Source organism: Saccoglossus kowalevskii, chromosome 2 (assembly GCF_978046115.1).
Source record: "Saccoglossus kowalevskii chromosome 2, keSacKowa6.1, whole genome shotgun sequence".
Taxonomy (NCBI): Eukaryota; Metazoa; Hemichordata; class Enteropneusta; family Harrimaniidae; genus Saccoglossus; species Saccoglossus kowalevskii.
In genome coordinates, this window is record NC_140642.1 from 16,975,661 (window position 1) to 17,002,759 (window position 27,099).

Consider the following 27,099-nt stretch of genomic DNA (forward strand, 5'->3'; position numbering starts at 1 on the left):
AGTGTGAGTGATGATAGTATATCGTCGACGATGCCCCTAGTTCGGATGATAGTTTTATTTCAAATTACACGGAAGTCTGTGAACAATCTGCTTGGTGTTCCTGTGACAATTGTCCCATGATTTGCCAGTGCAGCCCCGTGAATACATGGACGAAAATGTTTCCACCACCACCTACGAACTCAAGATTGCATACTCCAGCATCCAGACTTTGAATAATTTGCACGCCGCACAGTGCAGTACTGGAAACAGCATTTATTAGACAGTTAGACAAAAAACAAAACAAAATGCCCGTCTCGATCAATCACACATTCATAATGTTTGTATGTTGATACGCGTGTAAATAACATTAACGTAAAAGTCGAAACAACCTAGACTAGAAGTCAATTCACCAGTCCAGCCAACTGACTCCCTAAGTTGCTGATATTTAATCAGATACTATTTCGTCATCATTTTTATGGCAAGATGGCGCAAACGGAAGTACTTCGCAGGTTTATGGTTTCTCATATTTAAATCATCATAACTCTGAAGATTATGATTTTTTTTTGATTTTTTTTTCAAATTTATAATCATACACATAACTTGATAAATACAAACACCAAAATAGGCTCTATTTAGTTCCCCTTTAACTGAGACAGGCAACAGGGAGAAGTGACCCCTTTGTGTCACGTCATGCGAAAAGTTAATTTATTCAGGAAGGTTTCATTTTTCAAATGGGTAAGTCACTCCATTAAAACTGTCAATTACAGACAGCGCAATCTCTGGCCAAAATTATTAAACTTAACAAGGTGGCAAATTATACACTCGAAACAGTTCAAGTTACCGGGAAATGACCCTGGCCTGTGGTACACAAGTTTTGAAATGTTCAACATGCATGTTAAATATATGGGTTCAACGTGTCATATTTGTATTAACCACAGGCCTGGGTGGCAGTGTCGAATAATCCCCAACGGCTTAATGTTTATTTTTAAAATGATCAACATACGATTTTTTTTATAGAATTTTATTATGGTGCTGGTTTTTGGGTGTATTGAAACATATAAAATATCACGCCATTAATTATTCTTCGTCACGGCCATTATATTCTACTCAGACAGTTGGAAATGTCATCCATGCTTTCCATGCAACAACCAGTTAACAATGTTACAGTATTACCAGGTAATGTTAAAGAAATCTCCGCAACTTATTGAAATCAACGCATGTTATGTTCACAGGGCAGAAGCGCATAGTACCAGATTAGCAATACACACTTTGTGTGTAAATCTGTTACCTTCCACGTTCACATCTTTTGTTGAGAAAACATAATTATCTTTGTACTTTCATTTGTACATACACATTTATTCACGTCAATAATATTTCGCGTCAAACCCATATGAAACATGACAGGGAATGACGAAAGTTCTGATATAAAAGACTGAATATACTAGTTTGTATTCAAAATAAAAAAAAAACATGGAATACATGGAAATATGCAAGCCTCAAGATTTAAACATCGAATACTAAATGAATCAAGTTGATTTTGATTAAGCAAATATAGAAGACACACAATTCAATATTGTTGATAGTTAGCCGCTTTAAAATATGCCCCTTCCCCATCTACTCGTGTATCTAGTCATAGTACAGTACTTGTGCAAATTATTTTGAAGGTTTAAGATGCCCAATGGAACTTGTTTTTTGACAATTTTTCTATCTATCTATCTTTCTTTCTTTATGTATTTAAGCATGTGGTAAGCTAATGACGTAAGCCCGAAAATGCATTGTTAGTATAATTAATGTGACTGTCTAGTGATGACGCAGTACATTTTAACGTGCACACTATATGTTTACTTCAAAAATGGCGGCCTGACTTGGAGTCGTCGTTCTGTAAATCAGACGGGGATGTGTTGAAAGGCCATAGTTATGATGATTCTAACAGTGACTTAGCACCATTATTCAAGGCATGTGACGCTACAATGTAAGGCTATCTTACTATCGCGTTATATTGAAGGGTGCTGGTCATCGCGCCACGCATGACTGCTGGGCAGAACAACGAGTCTAAAATGAGGCGTTACTTTATTTAGGTAATTTCGCGATCAGGTCAAAATTCGTACTCGTGATTTATTTAGAAGAGCATTTTGAGTGATTAGCAGCTAAGGGATCAAACATTTGACATCATGGGGGTGACTGGGAAAGCGTGACCAGCGCATTTTTTTGCTCGTGGGTTGTTGTCTGTACATTTTTATCTTTCTCCAATTTTGGCAATAATTGTATTTGCAAAATCTTGCACGAGTTTTTTTTAAAACAAATCTTACAGACACCCACATGTTTTCAAATGACCAAACCCTAAATCTAGCAGATTCAGGCAATGATCCCAGTTATCAGTGGGACAACGTTTTTGTTCGACCTGTGCCGCCCCTCGAGACGTCATACTCTTTGACTGCACTTCACAATATTTAAACATTGATTGCACATAGTGCATACAGTGTATACATGTACTTGTATTCTGATTTGGAAATCAGGGGCCACCAAGCAGCCATTTTTGTCCCAATGCATTGACACACTCACACTGTTTCCGCTATAGTAGCATTTGAATAGTTGATACAGTGATAGTAATTTAATAGTATATTGAACATCTAGTGTGAATGTGGCTTACTGTGAGATAAATGTTTGAGGATTACAAAATACAAATATTAAGTTAGAAAATAACATAAAGTTGGAAGGGCTGCAAAACAGTGATACTAAACTCAGTAAGTTTTTTACAATGTTTTCCCCTCGACAACCACATCATGCCATTTCAGTTTCACGCACTGTTTTATAAATGTTAATCCATGGAGATTGCTCTTGCTCTCAAATAGTAATACGATTATGCCAGGCATCAAACAGTATCAACACCAGCCTTAATATATATATATATATATATATAAAATAGTTTAATAGTCTTCGTACATCGTAACTCAGTTAGTGAAATAAACAATATATTAACATTCGCCAGGAACCAATGGCTTTATATTTTCCCAGCTGTTAAAGGGAATTCCATCTTAGTTAAAGTAAGTCACCAATCACGGAGTGTAAACAAGTTGAACTTGCAAGTCCAGCATGGAATGAGAAATCGATAACTGGTAACATAGTGTCATGAATTTATTTCCATGTGTCTAGAGATCGGTCACTGATACTTGATACAAGGTCCTTGACGGAACTCGAGTCAGTGATTGGAACTAATTACAGGTATAAACTTTGCTGACAGGCTGTTATTCCTGACAGTTTGGTATATGTAGTCTCTTAATATGCCGAACATTTAATCAAGTATTTATGACGTGTTAAGTTTGCCTAAATGCGAGTGGAATGTGTGAATTATTTTCCGCTTATTTATCAGAGGAGGAATGTGTTATTGATACCGACTTTTGTTTTGCAAATTCCAATCCCACGCCGTTAGACTATTGTTTAGATTCAACGACTTGTGTTTTTAGAGTGGAGATTATAAACATATGTCGCAGGATTTGATAAATAGATTTTTTACTTATTGTTTTAGAAGTGACGAGCTTTGCAAGACTTTAACCGTGAGACACATCCTTGGTGATCACGAGATCGTGCCGATGACTGCAGCGGCTGATCGCATGGTTACACAGCCACGCCTTAGTGTTTTGATCTTTATTTAATATAAAGTTGGTGACCTTTGTAATAGGAGAATAGTGCAGCGTGAGGTTATCCCGGCAGACCGTTTTAAGAAAAGCGGGATGGTTTGAACCTCTCCCTGAGAAGAGTATTTGAGACTTATAACCATTGTATTCAGACTTATAACCATTATACGTAATCATTGTTCTTACTTAATTGAATTATTTTGTATTAATATTGTATTTAACCTGTATGACGAGTGTTGATTAAATAACGATATCTTTGATTTGTGAACGTATTATGCTAGGAGGTATAAGTGTAGTTTGAGAGGGGGGTATCATGAATATATTTCCATGTGTCTAGAGATCAGCCACTGATACAACTTGATAACTGGTTTCATGTGAAGTGCTTTGTGACATCATTCAACGCTCGCTCATAACCTGTTATCATTTAAGGTTATACAAGGTCCTGGACAGAACTCGAGTCAGTGATTGGAACTAATTACAGATATAAACTTTAGTATGTGTATTCTTCTAATATGCCGGGCAATTAATCAAGTATATATGACGTGTTAAGTACTTCGTGTGATTGGCTACATGCGAACGAAATGTGTGGAGGCCACGCCTCGAGCTATTAAACTTCCATGGGACAGGTTAAGGTTTTGAGATGTGAATAAACTAGTCTTGGTCAGTTTTGGGGAGTTCTCGGGGCGAGCCAGCCTTGGTGAGCTCTACACGTGGCGCGAAGACAAGAGGTTGACAAGAATTCCATCTCAGTGTTTTTTCTTTGCTTGGTTAAAGGGTTGCAAACGTATCGATCCCCGGTTACCTGACGTAACGCTAATAAGACGATAATTAAACTGTTATAATAGCATGCAACCACCCCTCTTATCAGAATTTGCATCCAGTGTTGCTGGATATTTTGTCCTCATCCTACCATAATTTGGCAAGAAAGGGAGCGGCAATTGTAGCACAGTCTAACCTTATTGTCATCAGCAAATATAATCAATTACACTGCATTATGAATAGTTGTCAATTTCACAATTGTGATTTTTATTGCAGATCCTATGAATTCTACATACTTATGTTGTAATAATCCGGCTGGCGTTCAACATGTTCAAATAGTAATCCATATTTCATTCATGGCAATAGCGTCTTCTATTATAATTTATATGAAGTACTTCACCGAATTACGTTACTATGACTACAAGTTTTTACTACATTACCCTGGACACGCGTTCAAATGGACAATATCAGGAATACTTATAGTGGTATTATTCTTTAGTGCAGCAGAAGGAATCCTAACTGACTTGTCAAGAAATGACGTCACCAACCCATACTTGTATATTCCACAAATGTTTTCATTATTGGGACTGATCATAAGTTTAGTGTATTACCATCATATGGAGTACTGGGATCGACCTCATCTTGCCTGGTGGTTGTTACTTTACTGGATCATGGCTATTACTGGAGAAGTATTTGCAGTATTTACAATGTCACAGTCGATTGGTTTTAATTATATTATCTTGCGATTAGATATTGGTATTATCGTTATTATTTTATATTCATGCTGTGCAGCGGGTGAATTTAACGTACTTCGAAAAAAGGTGAGCATGGGTTTTCAACTACTACGCACACTCGATAGATTGTTCATGCTTAGCCAATTTAGTAGTGATATTCGCAATTATTCAGATTAGTGCAGTCCGGCTAGTATTTGCTTGGCCTCAGTGTGGTGGGTAAATGCATACACGATATTTGGATCATACCGGTAGTAATGAGTCGTTCATGAGTAGATAAAATAAAATAGTCCTATCAACTTATAAGGATGTTACATTAATATGTACATATTCAACGTTGACGAAGTAACATGTATCATTATCACAATATGCGATCTATTACGCAGAATAGTTTTAAATATTCACGATCCTATACCCTATTTGTACCGGCCTCAAACATATGTTAGCGATTAGGTACGATTAGAAATATATACACATTATAATATTGCTGTCAGTAGTTGGTGAGAAGGGTTTATAACAAAACCATTTGAATGTTTTATACATAACATAAATTAGTGTAAAAATACTGTACTGTATACGCCAATTTAAGATGTAAATATCCTCCATTTAGTATGCTTCGATCTAATGTATTTTACATAAATTTGTATGGTATCTCGAAAGCCAACATTTGTAAATACATTAATGCTATATTTTTACAATCAGGGATAATAAATTAAGTGTCCATGTTTTCAGTTCGTAATAGTATTTGACTTTCACGCCATATTCCCCGTCATATATCATTATGTATAGCCCACCATGTGTGACTTAACGCTGTATTTTGTTTTTACAGATGTTCATCTCACTAGGAGAAGAAGGCACAACCTCAAAGGACATACTGAAAACAAATTTGTTCTTCATGAAATCATATGTAAACTTGTTATCAAACATAACAGTTTGGTGGTTAAACTCATTGGTGTTACTGTCACGCAAACAAACAATTGAAATTGACGACCTGGGATGCTTGCCTGAAGAGTTTGAAGGGAAACGCATATTACACGCCTTCAACAAATCCTACAGATGTGAGCAGGTAAGGGTATTCATATTAAATTGTTCAAATTGTAGGCTAACCCTAATTGTTGTTGCACTTCTTGTGTGTTACAGTCCCTATTAACCCAGTACATAACATTGGTGGTGTTCATGAACTTAATGCATCAGTAACTTTAAGGTATACCCCCTGACAGGTAACACTTTGATCGTCTAAAATATGAGAAATAGAGCTTAGCGCATAAGATCTCCAAAAAAGTTAAAACAAGTACTGTACTGTGAACTCTGCTATAGATTATGGCTGTAAACTTGTGGCACCATGAGCTGAGAATTGTGGATTTAATTGTGGTGGTGTACATGCGTTATGGACAACATAAGAAGTTCAATATAGGATAATAAACGTAATTTCCCCCCCCCCACCCTCACTGAAACTTAATTCATAAATATTGATCATGGCGTCAGACTACATTTAACCATTAAACACAAATTGATAATTGAACAGTAATATGACATAGCAGTTGGTTGTCGGTGGGTATGAAAAGACTTTACAAATGCACCAATAACAACGAAAAATTTGTTCCATTTAATTTACAAAGGTAGGTAGTACAAAGAAATTGTTATAACACCAAACCATTTTCTCGTCTTAGATGTGATTTTTTTATTTTCTGTTATTTTAGTTCATGATTGGATAGAAAAAAAAACGAACTACAAATAAAAAGATGGAAACTTTTTGAGGTCACCCCACCCCCAAACTAAAGCAAATAAGTCTTTTATCCGACATCGTTCTTTTGACGTCGTCCTTTATGGTATACGACATTTACAATGCGAGCGACAAAAGTCAAAAAAAGAATACCAAACTATCATTTCTAGGGATAAATCCGAACATGTTGTCATTCGTGAATATTATAATTATAAGTTTTTCTGATCCATAATTATTCATTCATTTGCAGCGAAAATGTAGCAAGAATGTACCTTCTCTATTCAAGGTATATTGGCATACACACACTGTCAGAATAATCATAATTTGTGTGACGCGACTTATATTTACTCTACTAAGTTTTGCCGGTCCAGCCAGTATTGCTGGGATAATGATGTACGTTACCCAATATCACGATTATAATACATATCAATATGTGAGTATATTACATGTTTGCTTTCTATATATCTGCTGGTGTACATGTCATAGTCGAATATTAGTCATCGACGTTTGGATAAAAATATATTATTGGATACAAATGTAATACTTACAACCAACCTTTTCAACCAAATAAACTCCGCTCTCCAACTGTTACAGAGTTACCCTTTTGTTACTGTGAAGGAATTCTTCTCAAACGGTTTTATTCTCATGTTTCTGATAAGTGTAATTCTCATGCTAAGAAACCTGTTAGCCGTGTATTCATTTCGAGTAGCCTTCGAAGTTGGCATTCACCTGAAAACAGCTATTCAGGTAAGTGTGTTACATATATGTTTGCTTTGTTAATGTCACTGTCATTTATATATGTTCTCTGTACATACACGATTATGCAACAAACGTATCATAATTTGGATCAAGTTTATAGCAAAAAGGTAATTAACAGTTATTGCTTGGGTGAATTGAATAAAAATAAATCGTTATTATTGGTCATGTATTTCCGCTAATTTAATTTATAATCAAATTTAATTATGTTTAGAAATGACTATGGTCTCTGATTTGGGACAACATAGTGCATTGTGACCGTCTTTGAGACGGTCTACTAAAGTTATTCAATAAAGATCACACGTACATGTGACAGTTGGTAACAAGTGGAAAGGTCCATGTCATGTGTGTAGGTATATGTACTTGGTCAGTTTCAAAAGAATTTAATATGACTAAATACAGTGGCTAATGACGTTTTGTTTACTCTATATCAATAGAATTTTGTTTATGAGAAAGCACTACGACTATCGTCATTAACGAATTCAACTGCGGGGAAAACTATTAATTATATATCTGCTGACTCAGACTCAACACATCAATTCTGTCTAACGTTTGGTAATCTGATATCAAATCCACTTCAGGTAAGTTATAAATATCCGTACAGTTCAAGCACATTTGTCAAGGAACAGCCCTGACTTTATACATTGAACACTCGAAATAAGGTTCGTTATCAGTACATGTATCAAATGGTTTGTCGATACATTCGATTTGGCGATACTAAAGACCCCAAAACAGATCGTTCAAGTTTGAGGGCATTCTATTCAGCAGTTTCCAGCTGATGCAGATCGAGTTGCCTTTAGATTTCAATAAATACAAGGACACATAACTGCAGGAAATTTGCCGCTATCAGACCAAGTGACATTGTTGTAATTGCCACAGAAATGACCACATGCACAGGCTACTCGATAGATTAGTCATGCTTAGCCAATTTAGTAGTGATATTCACAATTAATCAGATTAGTGCAGTCCAGCTAGTATTAGCTTGGCCTGTGCTAGGTAAGCCATCATATGACACTATATATATTTAACAGTAATACATTTATTACATACACAATAGTCCCCCCCCCCATTTCCACATGTGGTAAACAAGTATAATGGCTTTAGTACAACCAACCTAGAATCCTAGAAACGCAATACGCAAACATAATCCCGAATCGTTGAAGCTGAACTGTGCTATAATGCAGAAGTATTTGTTATCTGATACCATCTACTTAAAGATTCTTGTTGGATGTTCGTGGCTTTTCTACTCAATGGGATTGGCAGGAGTTGTCGGTGTTGGTTGTGGTCTGTTGGCAGTGCCACTGATATTGAAATTAGGTAGGATGCAAAATAAAATACAGCGTATAAGCATGGTAAGTAATGTCGAATAAATTTCACAAGATATGTTTGTAAAATGCACTGTATGTAATATATTTCCGTCACTCCATCAATCTGAGAGAATAGCGACAACAATAAGGATTGCTGATTGATAATCGGGTTGGGTGAAGGCGACGTATATTAATATATTATATATACCGGTAGTATAATTTGAAAATTATACTGGTTCATATTCCAAGAGTTGTCAGAGACTTGTACTTCAAATGTAAACATTCTATCAATGCCATTGTTTTTGTCCCTTAAGCATTACTCTGATATCCGTGGGACAAAAACAAACGAGTTATTACAGGGCATTAAGTTGCTGAAACTGTGTGGATGGGAGGAACTGTTCGCATCTGGTATAAAAAGTACACGGAGTGAAGAAATGAAACAAAAATCTAAACTAGCAAAATACTTTATTCTCTTAGGTACGTCATCTTGTAAACAACTTCAAACCGTTTCGTAGTTAGTATATTTTATATCTGCCTTGTTCATGGTATTATATAGTGTAGCGTTATTATGATTAAGCTATCATACTTAACACCTATATTTCTAAACTGTAAAAGAATCAGCAACAGCAGTAATATTTACCGGCATGACCAGCGGTACGCGTTTTTAACGCAACGACAACTCGATGGCACATTCGATACAATTTCCGTGATGTACTGTAAAAACGCCGATCTGAGGTTTGTGTCCCCCAATGCATGGTGAATCATTGCTGTCAGGTAACGACTCAATTGCTGTTAACGAACTGTTCCACTAAAATACGCAACTATACCCGTCCTTGCCTGGAAAACCAATTAATCAGGTACCATAACGCTCTTCTATGATTGAGTATCGTTGGTAAAATTATGTAGCAACATTGAGAACGGCCTGGGCTTGTCTTGGGTTTTTCAGAACCATGGTATTTATGATTGTTCATCGCCTGCTGTTGTGTTATATAGTTTTCGTAGGAAAATTGGTACAAGCCAATACCAACAAAAATAACTTGACATTTCACAAACGAAATCACATAACCGTGTATCTCCTGTTTATACGTGGCACTGGACACGTGTTTAGACATATTATTTGCATATGTACATATTACTTGTATTAGATATTTTCAAAGTTATGAGTTAAAATTCAAAGTTTGTCCAATTCTTCAACTAATATTAATGTTATGTCAAGGAGATGCGTTTCTTGGGTTGATATACAAAAAAGTTTGTTTGTTTGTCAAGTGCATTTCGTCAGACAGACCTTTACTTTATTTTGAACTAACTAATATGTTTATTCTGATGAAGGTGCCACGTCAAAGTCACTGCCATACATCGTCACCTTTGCTGTAAGTATGTTAATTCCTAAAGTTGTATATTCTAAAAAAGGTAAAACGTAAAATTGCATGTAATAGGCGGCAATTAATTAATTAGTCAGTTCTCCGGCATTGACAGATGTTTGCTGTATACTCGAAAGTCACCACAACACCCCTGACACCTGAGATAGTTTTTACAACTATTGCATTGACCAGCTTACTAATACAACCACTGTCGACAATGCCATCGCTTATTAAAGCAACGGTTGGGATGATAACTTCTACCAAGAGACTTGAAGAGTTTATGCGCATGGAGGAAATGGGTAGTTGTGCCGACCACAGAGACCCAGTAGATGACTATGTGGATTGCAGTGATATTAATGAAATAACCGAGGTAATCAAGTACATAAATTTATTCTATCTGGTGTATTCATGATATCAATATAAATAGTTTATCAATGAGTTATTCTACAATATCAGATTTATTGAATGGGTATAGTAAATTTCATAGAAATTTCAATGGTAATTCCAACCAAAGGGAAGCAGTGGGTGTGCCCCCACTAGACCCACATACACTTCGACGGTGTGTACACACTCTTACATTAAATTTTCTTATTTTACATGTCATAGCATAAAAAAGACTGCAAATAACGTTACTGATCAACATTCATTAATTTAATTATACAAAATAAAAGAAAAATCCAAACCCAACACAGCAACACAGCAACACAACGTAATTACAACTCAATAACAAGTGAAGTATGTGATATAATCTTTTAATTCACAGGAATATGAAATGAACGAAATTGAAATGAAGCTCACTACTCCATTAGTGCAAAGAGCGCCGCAGCAAAATTATAAGACAACTCGTAAAATAAGTCCAATGCCAATGACTGGTACTGCTGAAAACGTGGAAAGAAATAATGTTGCAATTGAAGTGAGTGATATATATTATGTAACATGTGTTATTTGCAGTAATTCAATAAACGTTCCTTTGCCCGATACTTTCTATTATGTTTTTTTTTATAATAATTGTAATAGTACATTGTTTACCTCATTGTGCTTGTGAGTGGTATGTTGTTTCTTTCAAAAATACTGTATTGGTTTTTACATAGATTATTAATGGATATTTCTCATGGGGGACTGATATACATGAAGTAGTTTTGAATAACATCAATGTCAAATTTGAAACAGGTAATGTTGATGGCATGCATATACTAGGAATAATATACACTTTTAGAAATATTATTAATAAACAATTAACTTTACATATTTATATAACATAGCATAGTTATTTATATTAACTTTTCTTGTTGTTTTTTTAAGTCGACTTCAACCACTTTCACCCAAAATATTTTTCCTCAGATGAATAAATACAATATATAAGTTAAGAATAACAATAACAATTTGAAACGTTTTGATGTGCAAGTAGTACTTTACTATTGTGATTTTTTGGTATGCAGTTTGATTGGGAGAATCTTATCAGATCATCCGTGGTTAATGGTGATTGATTGACAGTGGCACTTCTAGTTGTATAATTCTCAGAACTCTAATTTCACTGCACAGTGATGAACCGTTGTTCCTTCGTGTTCTTTAACGTGCCAAGGTGTAGTCTTTTGCATGGAACATTATGCCTCGTAGTAGAAAGGGGCGCTAGTCATGTTTCTTTAGGAAACACAAACTTATATTTCACGGTGATCTAACAACACCTGTATCATTATTTCCTGGTGTGCAACATTACTCATAAAGATCTTAAAGAATTTAAATACTTGATCTTAATCAAATAATCAGCGAGTTGTGTTTATTTTAATTCAGTGAATTGTTATCATATTTGTCTTGTATTTTGTCTAGGAACATTAACAGTTATAGTTGGCAAAATTGGCGCTGGCAAATCATCTTTATTGTCTGCAATTCTGGGAGAAATGAATACAGTTTCAGGAAGAATTCAGTTTAAGGGGTATGTACACTTAAAGCAAAACAGTCGTCATAGAAAGGGACCTTAATGCTCAATAACGGTGTACATTATTGGGAATCATCTGCAACAATGTTGTTACAAAATTGACCGGTATTGATTATTTTTATAATATAATGCGCAATAATTGGATAAGACGGGTATGTTTGCTGAAATAATTGCGAGACAAATTTCAAAACTCCCCGTTATTTAAATAATAAAAATGAATTCTCGACGCGATAATGTGTTTGGCGAATCTTGCCATAGACTTTTCTCATTCAATATGATGCTGTGGAGGATTCATTATTGTTCGCCATTATTATCACGGCCATTTGTTGAAAATTAATTTACTTGCAAATAGTAACTTATATTATCGTCTGATAACACAACTTCTGAGACGGCAAATCAGCAAGCTAGTTGTGACCATGATAGATCATTATCACATTGAATAAGAGTGTCATCAGTTCAAATTATAATTCAAGAAAGTCAGCAGCTGTGTCTACATTGCATGTAATTTATAAGTTCGTCACACGCATTTTACGATGTTTAATTACAAAAATACATGGCGGTAATAAAAAGCAAGAGCAATTGTGATGTGACGTGCGTGTCAAATAGGAAATATCAGATTCAATACTGTTATTAGAGAACATAGATCAGTAGTCTTTCGTTGGTGAGTTTCATTAGTGACTCAGGTAGGAGTAGAACTCAATAATTGTATATTCATTTCTTCATTTTAAGTGGCACAATTTACAACTTACTTTTATAGAAAAGATAAACAAATCGCATACGTTGCTCAGAAGGCCTGGCTGCAGAATGCTACACTACGAGATAATATATTATTTGGTGAGAAGTTTGATCAACAGAAGTAAGACATTTTTTATAGTGTATCATATTGAATGCATCGATGTGTATGATCGATGTACAAAGAGACATATAAAGGCGATTACTATTACATTACATATGCTACAGTTGCTTTAACACATTGTACGTGTTTTCAAACTATGAGCTATCGATATAATCATTACGTTACCGTTATTAGTGATCGTTCCATACTTCGCACACATTTTTAGGTATGACCTATGTCCAACATAGTGAATGGTACAAGAATTGTTTAAAAAAAAAAAACACTTTATTACCTTTATTTCACTTTAAGGTACAACACAGTTGTTGAAGTATGTGCATTAACTCCAGATTTACACAGTTTGCCCGGAGGTGATTTGGCAGAAATAGGCGAGAGAGGTATTAACATTAGTGGGGGGCAGAAACACAGGATTTGTTTGGCGAGAGCTTTGTACAGCAATACTGACGTAGTCATATTGGTGAGTATTCGATTACTACATTATTCTTATAAATGTTATTGACTGTGTTGGTTATGTGGTAAAAATGAACATCGCAATGTGAAATATACTTCGTTAGTTGATATTATTTCACTAACAATTTTAATATTTAGGTATAATTTCTATTTTAGGACGACCCCTTGTCGGCATTAGATGTACACGTGAGTGGGCACGTCATGGAAAAGGCAATATTAGGATTCCTTTGTGAGCAACAGCGTACAGTTATACTTGTAACTCATCAGATTCAACATCTAGAACATGCTAATCAGGTCAGTAATTCTAAATCGAGTAAATATTGAAGGATATGTGAGCGTATTTTCAATATTATTATTGTGGTCACTATAAATTGTTGGTCCAATCGGAATTAAATACACGATCTCATACACAAGCACGTTCGTGTTATTGTTTTTTAATTCGATCAAATATGACCTAAATTCTAAAGTGACTTGGTTGATTCTAATCAAATTTGGTGATTGTAATCCAACCTCGTTGTATATTTAGTTTGTAGGTGTACGTTATTTTTTCGATATTTCACTCAAATTGGGCAACTCCCATTTTGCAGTAACTATGTTTGAACTTAAACTATATTCTGTGTACAAACAAACCTCATTTGTTTTGCTATCGGATCAAATTTAGCTGACTGGCGGCCATGGTAATACAATAATAGTTTTACGATTTAAATATATTGAAGACACTTGACGGGAACTATGACATTGCAATGACGAAATCAACGCATACATATCTCATTTACGATAATAACATTTCATTTAATGTCATTCTAGGTTTTGGTTATGGACAATGGACAGATAATACAGAAAGGGACTTTACGTGAAATACGAGTTCACAACAGGGAGTTGTACCGACAAATAATATCAACAATTTCTGACTCAGAAAACGAAACAAAGGATGAATTGGTTATCAAACGCAAGCGCAAACAAGTACGTTCTCGAAAAAGTAAGACAAGCAAAAAAGGTAAGTAAATTGTTTCGAAAATCGATGACAAATGAAGAGACTTATACTTAATATTATATTAAATGGATACCAGAAGCGAGAAAACCTATTCTTAGTTTACGGACGCGCTCTCCACTGGACCAAAGGCTTTACCCCCATCATACAATGCAAAACAGTATATATATATTGGAGATTTTAATTGCTGATGTTGAAAATGATTATAATACATCAATGTGCACTGTGGTACAATTCTCATTATAACGTCGCGAATGTGATCTTTTCGATGATGGTTCATGTTATCGTAAATAAATAGTCACTGGTCAGTAGACAATGGTACCGCGTGCGCAGCTGATATCCGATTTAGTTTCAGTTATTATTAAGCAACGCTTTAACTGAAAATTATATTCGGACATTCTGCTTAATTGTAGAACTTAGTGTTTATTAATTGCCGGGTTTGATGTAAAGTGTTGTTGTCTTGTTCTTAATGTATTAGTTTTATGTTGTGTGCCTGGGAAACATTGGCTTGACAGTTACCTCAGCTCAAAATGACTCAGAACACACAATTTGTAGTTAAACCTTGGTAATTGTTTAAAAACAATTAATTTATTATTTAAGAAGAATTCCTCCCCATTGACAGCCGACTCCCCGTACACAAATGGTGTTATAACACATAAAAGCTAAATTTTACTGTACCGTATTGATTATTTAATATCACCAAATTAACGTGTTTAAATAAAGACCAGCAGCACAATTATCTAGAATTGGCACAAAATTTAGCATGAATGAAAAAAAAACCTCTTTGTTGCACATTTTTGATTTGTTCTTAATATGGTTCTATATCCATGCGTGCACGTCGCAGAATAACATATTCAAATGAAAATAAAAATAAAGATAAATAATAAGAATTCATGACAAGCATGATCCACAGGATGAAAACGACAGTACACAGCATGGACATAGAGGGCAGTATACAACACAATCTTTTAGAAACCCTACTGTTTTGTAATTTTTGAATTGTGTGTTTCTTTCGCCATTCTGATTTTAATAATTTAATATTTGATAAGTGAATTCTCCAAATTAGCGTTTGTGTTATGCTTTATAGCAAAGGAATTGTTTTGAAAGACATTCAAGTGATAGTACATGACACCCCTATAATCAAAATGGTTTGGTCATATTGACATGTACCGAATGTCTCCGCTGTAGTCACTGCTTTGTGTGGTTTGTTTTAGCTAATAATAAGGCGTAGTTCCTTGTATCATTTATGTTTATAGTATTTCATAAGTGTGTACAGCCATTAATGATACGCTAAATGTTTGTTGTCAGGGGTTAAAATTTGATCATGACCTGATAAACCATTTCAGTTGGTGTGCAAGCAAGTTCTAGTGCTCCGTTATATTGTTTCATATTGCTTAACAACAGGTGGTAGCAGGTCTATATCACACTATCAAACAGCATTGATTTTCATGAAAATATCTGATATATTTATATATATGAATATTTCTTTTTTCAACAAGGGTCTCCACTTGTCGAAGAGGAACGCCCGCCATTAACTGACGGATGGACTATGCTATATTTGTATTGTCAGGCGTTCAAATTTACACATATAGGCGTCCTTATGTTTGTGTTACTCCTACAAGTTGCTGCTTTTGTTTGCCTAAAGATGTGGATAGCCGACTGGTCACAAGCTGGTCAGGACAGCCTCAATAAGACTCGGGTGTGTAATTAACTTTATGATAACTTTCCGTTTTCGACATTCTTTCGTTTCTTGGGTCAAAAAAACCTGAAAAAAGTTAAAAAGATAATTCAGAAATTTATATTCAGAATATCTCATAACGAAATATATCCTGTGCACCGATAAATAATTTTCATATTTACCGATAACACAAGAATATTAAAGAAAAAAGATAATTTGCTATAATGTCTATATTTTTACCTTTTATTTGTCTCGAATTGTTACTGAAAAAAAGCTGGATGAAATTAGAAACTATTTAGTGTGTTCAACAACTCATGTATGAAGAATAACCTTAACAAATATGATTTTACTTGGTAAAAATACTGTTTTTCTCCGCATAAAAACGAAAGAATTTTACAATGTCAAAAACGGAAAGTCTTCATCGCAAAAATATTATATATAATTTCCCCAAACTCAATTTTTATTGATCATTGTGCCAATGCATTTTTTACTGACACGTATAATAAAGTGGTGACGCCTCTCACGTGATAATTGTATATGTTACTTTTAAGAAAATTGTATGGGAATATTACAGTCTTGCAAATTATGCAAAACAGTACAATTGCGAAACCAAGATCGTCTACATATACAAAAATAGTAACATTTTTACGAATGCCCTTGAACATGAAAACTTATCTCGTGAGTTTTCAGAGCTGAAGTATATTTTTGTCAATAACAGTGATATTCCCAATCACCATGACTAAGTACATGATTTAAACTCACACACACGTTGCATGGTTATCATCATTTATGTTTCATTGTTCAAAATTTGAATATGACCTGTTCTTATTTCCATTTAAAAAATCTTCGTCGCCATTACTAAAACACACCCTAGAAACGGGCATATCCTAAACGAGACGTTATGACCCCCCCCCCCATAAATAAAATGCCGTGACGCTGAATAAAAATGTTTAATTACATAATACGCCGCAAATTTTCAGGGAAACTATTCCAGGTAATATAATGTAGAACCAATGAAGATTATTTTACTTTTGGGCTTTTAAGAGACAAAAATACAATTAGCATTGACAATCAACAGGCATGTGTTGCACGAAAAATTGAATAAATTAAAGAACCGTTGTCTTTTGAATTAACCGTGTCAGCTGGTTGACATCTTAACTGATATGTTATTTCAGCTAAGCAAACATCTTAAAGTCTAATTACATCATCAAAATACTGATTTGTTTTAAGGTTGAACAAGAGATGGTGGTCTCATATTATCTGCCGCCATATGGTCTCATCATATGTTTTTTCATCATCACGGTAACCTTGACAAAAGCCTGTGTAATTTTATTCTGTATATCAGCGGCAAAGAGAATATTCAGCAAATTGTTATATAACGTTATGTATTCACCCATGCGATTCTTTGAGACGACACCTGTTGGACGACTTATGAACAGATTCTCCTCAGATATGCGTTCAGTAGATTTAGTAAGTATTACAGAGACTCGAGTGTTGTAAAGACAAGGCGTGGTGTATCTATGATACTTGAGCTTTTTATATTGTGATATGTATGTCCTATACTTTTAAATAATTTAAACTCACAAGCAGTTCACTTTGTTCAAATAATGTTCTATAACGTATTGTCTTTTATATTTGTATCACTCCAAGGCACTTTGTATATCTCTAAGTAGCATATTTGGTGCTTTCACAACACTTATTGGTACCTATATAGTGAATGCCATTATATCACCTTATTTTATTCTTCTTGTGGTACCCATTGGTGTGATTGGAGTATTATGTATAATCGCCGGTGTCAAATTGCCACGGTGAGCACATACGATTTATTAGTTAATATATTATACTATAATAATAATGATTTATTAGTTAATTATAATTAATATAATAAACATATATATAATAACGTTTTATGTAGAATATGTGATAGCAAGTCGGGTAGATTATACGAGTTTCTATCCTATAACATGAACACACCAATTATGAGAAATTAGTTTTTAGCAAGATCACTCTAGTTTGCATCAATGTGGTGTTCCCATTTTTAATCGAAGGGGTACAGTAAATAACCAATATTTTACATGACATAGTTCTTATTCATAAAATATTTTTAAAATATTATTCTGTGCTCTTGCCCACGATGATCCACTATTTCGTATGAAATTGTCGTCAATCAAATATCGTCATTGATAATTTCATTTCAAATTAATATCCAGCTACCATTGAGCACGTTAAGCTTCAGGGTTTAACATTTTATGGTGGTTTGAATATAATTTGTAACAATTATTCTGGGTTGAAAGCAATAAGAAACACAAAAAAAACGTTTTCGGTTTAATAGACAAACTAGCTGTATATAACCTTTTTTTTATTCAGGGACATCAAACGTTTGGATACTGTCTCATTGTCACCGATTCTTTCACATTTTAGTGAAACGTGCGGAGGATTATCAACAATAAGGGCATTTAGGTAATATATCCCATTTTCACATTTCGAAGCTCCATAGGATAACCATATTTGTCCTTATTTGACATAAATGAAATCAGTGACATACACATGTTATGCATCCAATCCAAACCATGATCACTTCTTCTTGAATTTGCATTCATTCAACGTTTGAAATGGTCGCATCTCCCTCTCTCTCTCCCCATCAACCATTATTCAGTTTGAAATAAAATTCGGATTACACTGAATAATTCACACCATAAAAGACATGTAGCCAATTATTGTAAGTTGTATATTTTTAGAAAAAAAACTGCATCCAATGTATATACAAGTTATATAGTTATGCATGATTATGGTGTTTCTGCTAGCATCTTCAGTACCAGAAATGTGATAATTTTGTTTCAATAATGAACTCTACTGCAAAAAGTTAATGTGTTCAAGTGAATTTTGCATAACGAGCGTGTCATTTAGTCAAAACGTGTAACATAACAAACGTTTACTTAGTATGTTATTTTGATTTTCATTCAACAATTTTGCCATCTACTATTGTTATATATACTCGTTTAATTCAGGGACAAACAGACCAATTACACAAATACTTTCTTCTTTTCTTTGATGTTATTCAAAACCGACATTGTTGGCTTCTTTTTCATACCAGCAATCCCAGTACTCTGACTTTTACAATTTAATCTGGCCTTCCAATTTAATGTTGCACTATGTTCAATACAATATGTGTCAAAATCAGTATTGATGAGGCAATGATTTTTACAAGAAATGCCTATCTTGTCATAATCGAATATATTTTTATTTTATAGAGCGGATAAAAGGTTCACGAAGCAAATGCGAAACACAGTGAATGCCAATAGTTTGTGTAAATTATACTATTGTGCCTCATTGAATTGGAACACATTAAGGATTGTAAGTACTGCTGTTTTGCTGTGATCACATAAATAGAGTACATGTTTCATTCGAAGTAAATTACGCTATTGAATTAATACGTGAGTTAACCAAATTGTTGGTAAGTATCCTTATTTCATACACCAGCCAAGTGATTGGCAGTCAATCAGCGACCGAGTTGCAGCGGGATGATCACATTTCTTGAATGATAGCACAGAGATTGCTTACTAGGTATTGGTCGATCATGCTTTCTCTGGTCTGTAAAAAGTTGCATTGTCTCAGCCTAGACGGTTCTGGGCATCTTTCCCATGGCACATATCTCGGTGGCGATGCCTTTGACCGACTTCCTAGATGTATGAATGATGGATTTGTGAAATTGCTCTCAAGTGAACAAAAACAGGGGGATGTTTACAATAATTACAGTTGAAGTAGTTGGAATAGCCCACCCGTTTCACTAGAACACATGCATAACATTCTTGATCTTAAAAACTTTTTCCACCTTGTAAATCATGATATTGGTAACTGTTAGCAATTTTAGCTCCCTGCCATGGAAGGTCCCTAGTACCCCTGAAGTCTAAGTAGATACTTTTGAAAATGGTAATCTCCTTAATCCGAAGGGAAGATAAATTCCCTTCAGGGACTCTGTTCTTGCTTATTGGCATTATTTTAACAATGATGAGTACTGGTTTATATTCCATCAGTATTAGTGTCAGTATTGTATTAGTGATCTCAAAGCACATACAATGTAATTTGTCCGTTGGTAAATTCCTTGGATTTCACCTTGATCCCGAGTGTTTAAAGTCAATGACTTTAACTGAGCAATGAGGTGAAATGGGTTAGAATAATGATATACCAATTTTAGCGTATTTCCGTTGTATTCAGCAAATAATATGTTAATATTTACATAATCATCACAACATCATAGACGATAACCTGAATCAGATATATGTACTTTGCTTCTACATATCAATCACATGACAGCCATTGTAAAATTAGCTACGCTTAAGTACTGCCTATTGGTATTGCCTCGTTATTAACTCAAGTTAAAACTGGGCAGTTACTATGTTTTATGACACACCTAATACAATACTACAAAAAAGGTGATGCTTGGCATAAAGGGTGCATTTCAGGCAATGACTGATGCTTAGAAGCTCATGACGAAATCATTTGTCTTTTTGGAATGCCTCTCTTAAGCTCATTCCCTTCTGGTTGCCAGATGCAAGTGTCATTCATTGGTGGACATAACCTACTAGAGCTGGTTGGAACATCAGCTCATGGGCTCTATCTGGTTTTCAGTTCACTGGTAAAGATCAGTTCGCCCGCCTGCTCCATAAACCAGTTGCACTCAAGCTAGCTTATGCGAGCATTTCATCATGACTTGGAAGTCTATTTGACTCGATGTAGATAAGATGATAAGATAAGATAAGGTTTATAAGATGTACGGACCTTATCCCAAATGAAGATGTGGGAATGTATTTTTGACCTATCGTGTCTGCACCGGCACTACTTTAATGGGGAGAATAGGGAAGGGAAGGGAAGAATATCATTATATTTCAGGGCCATGCTTAGTAGGATGTTCATTCTACTCATGCCAAAAATAGTTAAGCTTAAGAACAAATGCCACATGATTCTAAAGTTTATAAAGACATTCATTATTTTGTTGATGTAAAATTTATAAAACAAAATTGGCGCACCAAGGTGTTTGAAAATAGATAGCGAAAGCTAAAAAAATAATGAGGTAATGGATCATATTTGATAGCAAATAATTTACTTTTTATGTCAGTCTTTCAGGGTCTAGTGAGTCTTGAGGCGTCCTGGTGAATTAAAATTCCATGTTGCCTATATCCCACAATCCTATATCAAATTGAAGCCATTGTATTCTATGTCATATTATGTTCTCAACTATGTTACAATTCAGTTGATATTGGAAAAACTAATCTTCTTTTTCTATAGAATACTATTGGCTCACTCTTATTTTTTGTATTCGGAATTGGTGCTTTGTTAGCATTTATTACTGGAAATATCAATCCGAGTTCTGTGGGTCTTGCCATAACTACTGGATTAATGGTGAGTGTAATGCGCCATTATAAATTTTTATCAACATATTTTTATTTAAAGATGACCTTTGACCACTTATATATATAGTATTTTTTTTTGCATACCTGAATGTACAGTAAGCAAATATAACACTGATTTATGTATTTACAGGGGTCAAACATGATAAATCTCCTAATGACTTTTATGGTTCGATTGTTATCTTGCTTTAATGGAGTTGAACGTGTTTTAGAATATGCCAACGTGACTCCCGAAGAAATCGAAGGTACCCTAAACGTTTTTTTTTTCTTCAACTGATCGCATACCATATTCAATGCCCAACTTCTTGCTGAATGTATATGCAAGATAAAATGATTTCTAAACATTATGCGCAGGTACAGTTTATCCACCTGATAATTGGCCAAACAGAGGATCCATCACCATACAGAATATGTCAGCACGTTATGCCAATACATTAGATCCAGTGTTAACAAATGTGAACGTCAAGTTCAGATCCGGTAAAAAGGTAGGTCTTCAACAATAACAATATAACGAATGCGCCAAAATCATCCAAGTAAAACATGTAATCTCCAACGTAAATATAGGCCATGTGTGTAAGATAATGTGTGGATTGTGCCCAATCTAGGTTCATCTATTCTACCAAACCAGTCACTGGTTGTATTATTAGTTAGTTTGAATAGCAATAGAATGTTATTGATCCGCCAGCCACACTGAAATTTACTGCATGATGTAACTTTTTCATTATATTTGTCACTGATATGTATACAAAGTTATATTTTTTCATATCTTGAAGATTGGAATATGTGGTCGAACGGGCAGTGGTAAGTCGTCCCTCACTCTCACATTATTGAGGATGATCGACATCATTGAAGGTAAGTGCATTTGAATAAAACATTATAACTGAACTGTGCCCAGAACAGGTACTAATTCCAAATAAACAAGTACATCGGTGTATTAGTGCGCTTGCTTCCTTTATTATTTGATATTAATCCTACTACTTGACTTGAAATTTGAATGACTTCTTTTTCTGTGCAACTCTAAAATCACAATAGCGTATATGTTTATTTATTCATTCATTCGAATACTAGATCTCAAGAACTAGGCTAGATATAATGTACCAATATCCCAACCGTTATATCTAACAGGTCGTATCATAATCGATGGTATTGATATATCAGACATCTCTGTATTGACACTTCGACGTAGAATATCTATTATTCCACAAGACCCAGTTCTTTTCTGCGGTACTGTACGGTAAGACATTTTAGTTCATAAATCTAGTGTACTGCCCTTACATTGTGCACCGAGTGATAATAACATGCCGCAGTGTTGTATATGTGTTATCCAAAAAAAATTGTAAATTTAAAAAGTGAGCTTGTAGATGTGCCTTTATTTGGCAGTGTGAGCTTGCGTTGTGAGGTTTATTGCAACATACTTTTAGATGCATGTGTGTTGTGGTGTGTGCGCGTGTGGGGGCATCCATAAGCTCATCATACAACATATTTGACCATGTATTAAACAACAAATCATCTCTTTAGAGAGAAAGTAAACTTCTTGATTGATTAGTTCTGCCATGCCGTATGCTGTCATGACAATATCACATATATTGACAATATATTGACAACCTTGATACAGCCAGGTCAAATGACATATCCCCATTTCCTTCCTATGAGCATCAAACACCACCTTATGGGACTCATAATCCTGAACATCATCATTTTCTCTTCCAATGTTACTATCATGCCTTATATATATATATATAAAGAAATCTAATTGCCTCTATGGTATTCAACTATTAAAAAGGCATAGTTTCACAACTACCATCATAGTCATAAACATTATAACTGCTCGACTTTCTCACTCAACTATGTCCTTATTGGCCATATTATCTCTAGTGAATATTGTGCAACGTGTTGGTCTTCTGTGAAAGATGATATCAGGTTGCTCAATGCTCATTTTATAATCATCATGGGCCCATGGAATCTGTCTAGTATACTACAACATTTGCGAATTTCAATCATTCTTTCAAAGTATTTCCAAATCTATATTCAGTGATCGGGGAGCACGCAAGTTCCTAACTTTTCTCGTGTTATTGTTCTTGCTAATAAAGCTGTCAATAATATTGATTTGGTTTGGTTTGTAGAACATATATCCTGCACTACTTTACACATTGACATATGTGAGTGTGTAAATTAAAATCTCAATACAACTATTGAGTTTATATTAATGAATTGGTATGTCGGTGCTTATTATTTTCCTAATTTCTTTGACAAAATAAATGACTAAGCCTGGTTATTAATATTATGTGATAGCGCATTTATAGACGGAACTACATGTTGGTAATTTCAACCAACCTTATGACACGAGTGTAAATTAGATGTTCGAATCTAATTTAAAATATCTCATTCGATTTAATATTGCCCCAAATTTGCAATTGTTTCATTCGATTGAGGGATTTACTTTGACCTATACGCATCTCAATTATGCCATGGTCTCATGGTATAATTAAATGCAAAGTCAATTTTGAAACGCTTTGGTTCGATGTCAGCTACACGAGGTATATCCATTCTTATTGTAGTATTGTGTGTGAAAAAAAAACACACAACCGTATTGCTTACATAATTATCATTCGGTTTTCTATTTTCTATATCACATATCTGTATTATTCGATGCATAATTTATTTTATTAGGTTTAATTTGGATCCTGAACGTAAGTACGGCGATGCAGAATTATGGTATGCCCTGGAGATTGCACAGATGAAAGGATACGTGATTGAAATGGATAATCAATTAGGTACGAGTTTTTAAACATCACTCCAAGATGTAAACTATGCAATAAACTAACGTGCCATTAATGTAATAACATACTTTACTATATCTCCTAGGAGCTTATTTATCTAGTTGTTATTTATTACAGATACGATTGTTACAGAAGGAGGTGACAACATAAGCACTGGACAAAGACAGTTAATTTGTTTAGCAAGGGCCTTTTTGCGCAAAAGCCGAATTCTTATCATGGACGAAGCAACTGCATCTGTTGATTTACAAACAGTGAGTTACTGGTCACTATTTCATTTCTCAACAAATATATATATATATATATACAACATGTAAACATTAATACCATGTCAATGTTCATGTGCAATAAACACTTTCGCATTTATTTGTAGGACTCCACATTGCAAAGCGTTATTGCCACAGCGTTTTCCGATAAGACTGTTTTGACAATTGCAGTAAGTAATAATTTGATAATAATATACATGCTTTTTACACCAATAATTGCAATGTTTAGTAATATGATTGTTTGTCTCTTTTGCAGCATCGTATATCTACCATACTTGACTCTGACACTGTACTAGTACTAAGTGAAGGCAGAGTTGTGGAATATGGTACACCACAAAATCTTCTCAGGAAAGATGGTGGTATGTTTGCATCATTAGTGAAGATGGAATAATATGCAATTTTTAGTAATAATATTATACTACTTACTGTAGTTCCTGTTCACAAAATGTAAAAAGCGCTTGCGGTATAGATTATTCGATACAAGTGAACAATCAATATTGACTATGATGATTCTGATGATAATGTATTTGTATAACATGTATTTTCTGCCGTATTTAGATGTAGATTCCTGTTATAAATGAACATTATATATGTACTTTGTTCCTATTGTTAAGGCTAAGGTATATAAGAGGAAAATCTCCTTGTTCCTGCTGTTGCTATTGTCGTCGTCATTGTAAAACTCTTGTGGTTACAATAACTCAAACAGTTTGTTTTCGATTTTCAAGATGTTGGTTAAATTTAACTTAAATATGTCTTATTATTTTGCTTACAATGAATAGGACAATTTTCATGTGTTTATCTATAAAATTGGTACAACTAGCGAGTCCAATATGTTCAAGATGTTGGAACAAGTTTGAATGAATTATAAAAATAATGACAAATATATCTGGCCAGTATATTATTTTGCTTATGCATATTACTTCGCTGTTATAATTAAATTCATACACTATTCTTTAAGATTGATATATTATTCTGTAAGGGACATTGAGATTATTATAATACATTTAGTTGAGGAACGCAAGTATTTTTTTTTTTTTGCAGTTTTGCTTAGATGTGTTGCTGTACTGTTCACGTTATATTATCTTATAATGATGAAAATTGCGATTAATACAGTACATATAGTAATATTTGGTGAACACTGCTAGTATTTTATTGCAAATTTTTGGTTAGATATGTTGCTTTACTGTTAGTTTTAGGAACCTTCATACAATGTATGTTGTATCATTGTATATGGAATATATATCCAGTCGGAAGGGCCGTACAAATTACGGTCCTTCGGTCCGCTTATGTTTTTGTGCAATCAATCACAGCTTCCTGTGCATTACCTCAGTAGGCAGTTACCATGGAAGACAGTGTCTCGAACATTCTTTAGAAAGCAATGGCAAACCACGGCAGTATTATGACTGGAAAGTCGTGTGACTAAGATGCTGGAATTATTGACAACGTCCATGTCGTATATGACTCCTTGGGAGATGAACCTGCGTATGAATATATTCCAGATGTGATCAACGTTGTGTTGGCATCTATTTACTGATATATGTATTATAATATAATATAATATAATATAATGTAACATAGTATAGTATTTTTTATTTGTTAAGTATAATTATTGTGAAACATTATATTATACTGGTACAGATTACAAAAATTATTGAATCTTTCAATATTCTGTTTGTTTGGTTTGAATTCCTACATTATTCATTTTGATTTTTTTCTATTCTTGTTTTGGTAGAAATCTTGAATCAGGAAATTGTATATTGAAACTTTAAATTGTTTTCGTTCAATATTGCATAATTTTTACATACATATATACGTACAATTACATTTGATATATTACATTTGTCCCACAATTTGAACCATTAATACTGTTTTACTCGCTTTTTCCATATAAAGGTTTATATTCGTTTGAAAAAAATTATATTTGAGCTTAATATTCGATTATAATCTAATGTAAAAAAATTGCAAATGCTTGACAATATTTCATATGTGGTCAATTATCTTTTTTAATCACCTCATTGGTTGAAGGACAAGGTTACTAAGTTACTATTGGTCTGTTCTTATCTGAATGAAGTTAAATTATTGTTGAATTCAAGTCAAGTAACTCAAGGTTCACATTTTTAAAGTAATGTTACACCGCAAAAAGTTTATGATATTACTTATTGTCCATTGTTGGCTTCAACATTTTCGGCTTGTTCTTGAAAACCGCGATACATTACTGTGCTGGACCCGAGTAATGAACATTTCTCATCGAATGATACGTCACAAAAACAATGTTATTATGCCTGATTGAGGATAAACTTGTTTTAAAATATCGTACTGGTCGTAATGGCTAAATCAGATCAAGAAAGCAGAACACTGCATATGATTTAGTCTAAATCTATATAGTGTCTAGTTAAAATTCTAATCCCGCTCTCGCATCTCTTCTCGGAAATTGTCTTACGACATCATCTTGAAAGTCCAAATTGGTATTACTACTAAAGGGCTCAGCT

The 27,099-nt window shown here is 34.2% G+C and overlaps 1 protein-coding gene across 1 annotated transcript; it reads left to right on the plus strand.

The window, feature by feature from the left end:
* The first annotated feature begins 1,009 nt into the window (after positions 1-1,009).
* LOC100367003 (ATP-binding cassette sub-family C member 9-like) lies at positions 1,010-26,588 on the plus strand. Its single transcript, XM_085492308.1, has 31 exons — positions 1,010-1,155; positions 4,650-5,194; positions 5,934-6,170; positions 7,078-7,260; positions 7,422-7,574; positions 8,021-8,164; positions 8,801-8,935; positions 9,205-9,367; positions 10,220-10,260; positions 10,367-10,621; positions 11,015-11,164; positions 11,343-11,421; positions 12,079-12,184; positions 12,945-13,043; positions 13,332-13,497; positions 13,647-13,784; positions 14,298-14,487; positions 15,981-16,180; positions 17,390-17,629; positions 17,810-17,967; positions 18,527-18,619; positions 19,411-19,513; positions 21,446-21,559; positions 21,701-21,812; positions 21,922-22,052; positions 22,341-22,419; positions 22,693-22,801; positions 24,238-24,341; positions 24,465-24,598; positions 24,718-24,780; positions 24,867-26,588. The coding sequence occupies exons 1-31, from the start codon at positions 1,101-1,103 to the stop codon at positions 24,999-25,001; spliced, it is 4,614 nt and encodes a 1,537-aa protein (XP_085348434.1). The 5' UTR covers positions 1,010-1,100; the 3' UTR covers positions 25,002-26,588.
* Positions 26,589-27,099: the final 511 nt, after the last annotated feature.

Excerpts from the sequence above, each read along its gene's own strand:
- LOC100367003 (XM_085492308.1), top strand. The coding sequence starts at position 1,101 with ATGTCATCCATGCTTTCCATGCAACAACCAGTTAACAATGTTACAGTA. Across the intron at positions 13,498-13,646 it reads ATACTGACGTAGTCATATTG|GACGACCCCTTGTCGGCATT; the intron begins GTGAGTATTCGA and ends TTTCTATTTTAG. Across the intron at positions 16,181-17,389 it reads ACAGCCTCAATAAGACTCGG|GTTGAACAAGAGATGGTGGT; the intron begins GTGTGTAATTAA and ends ATTTGTTTTAAG.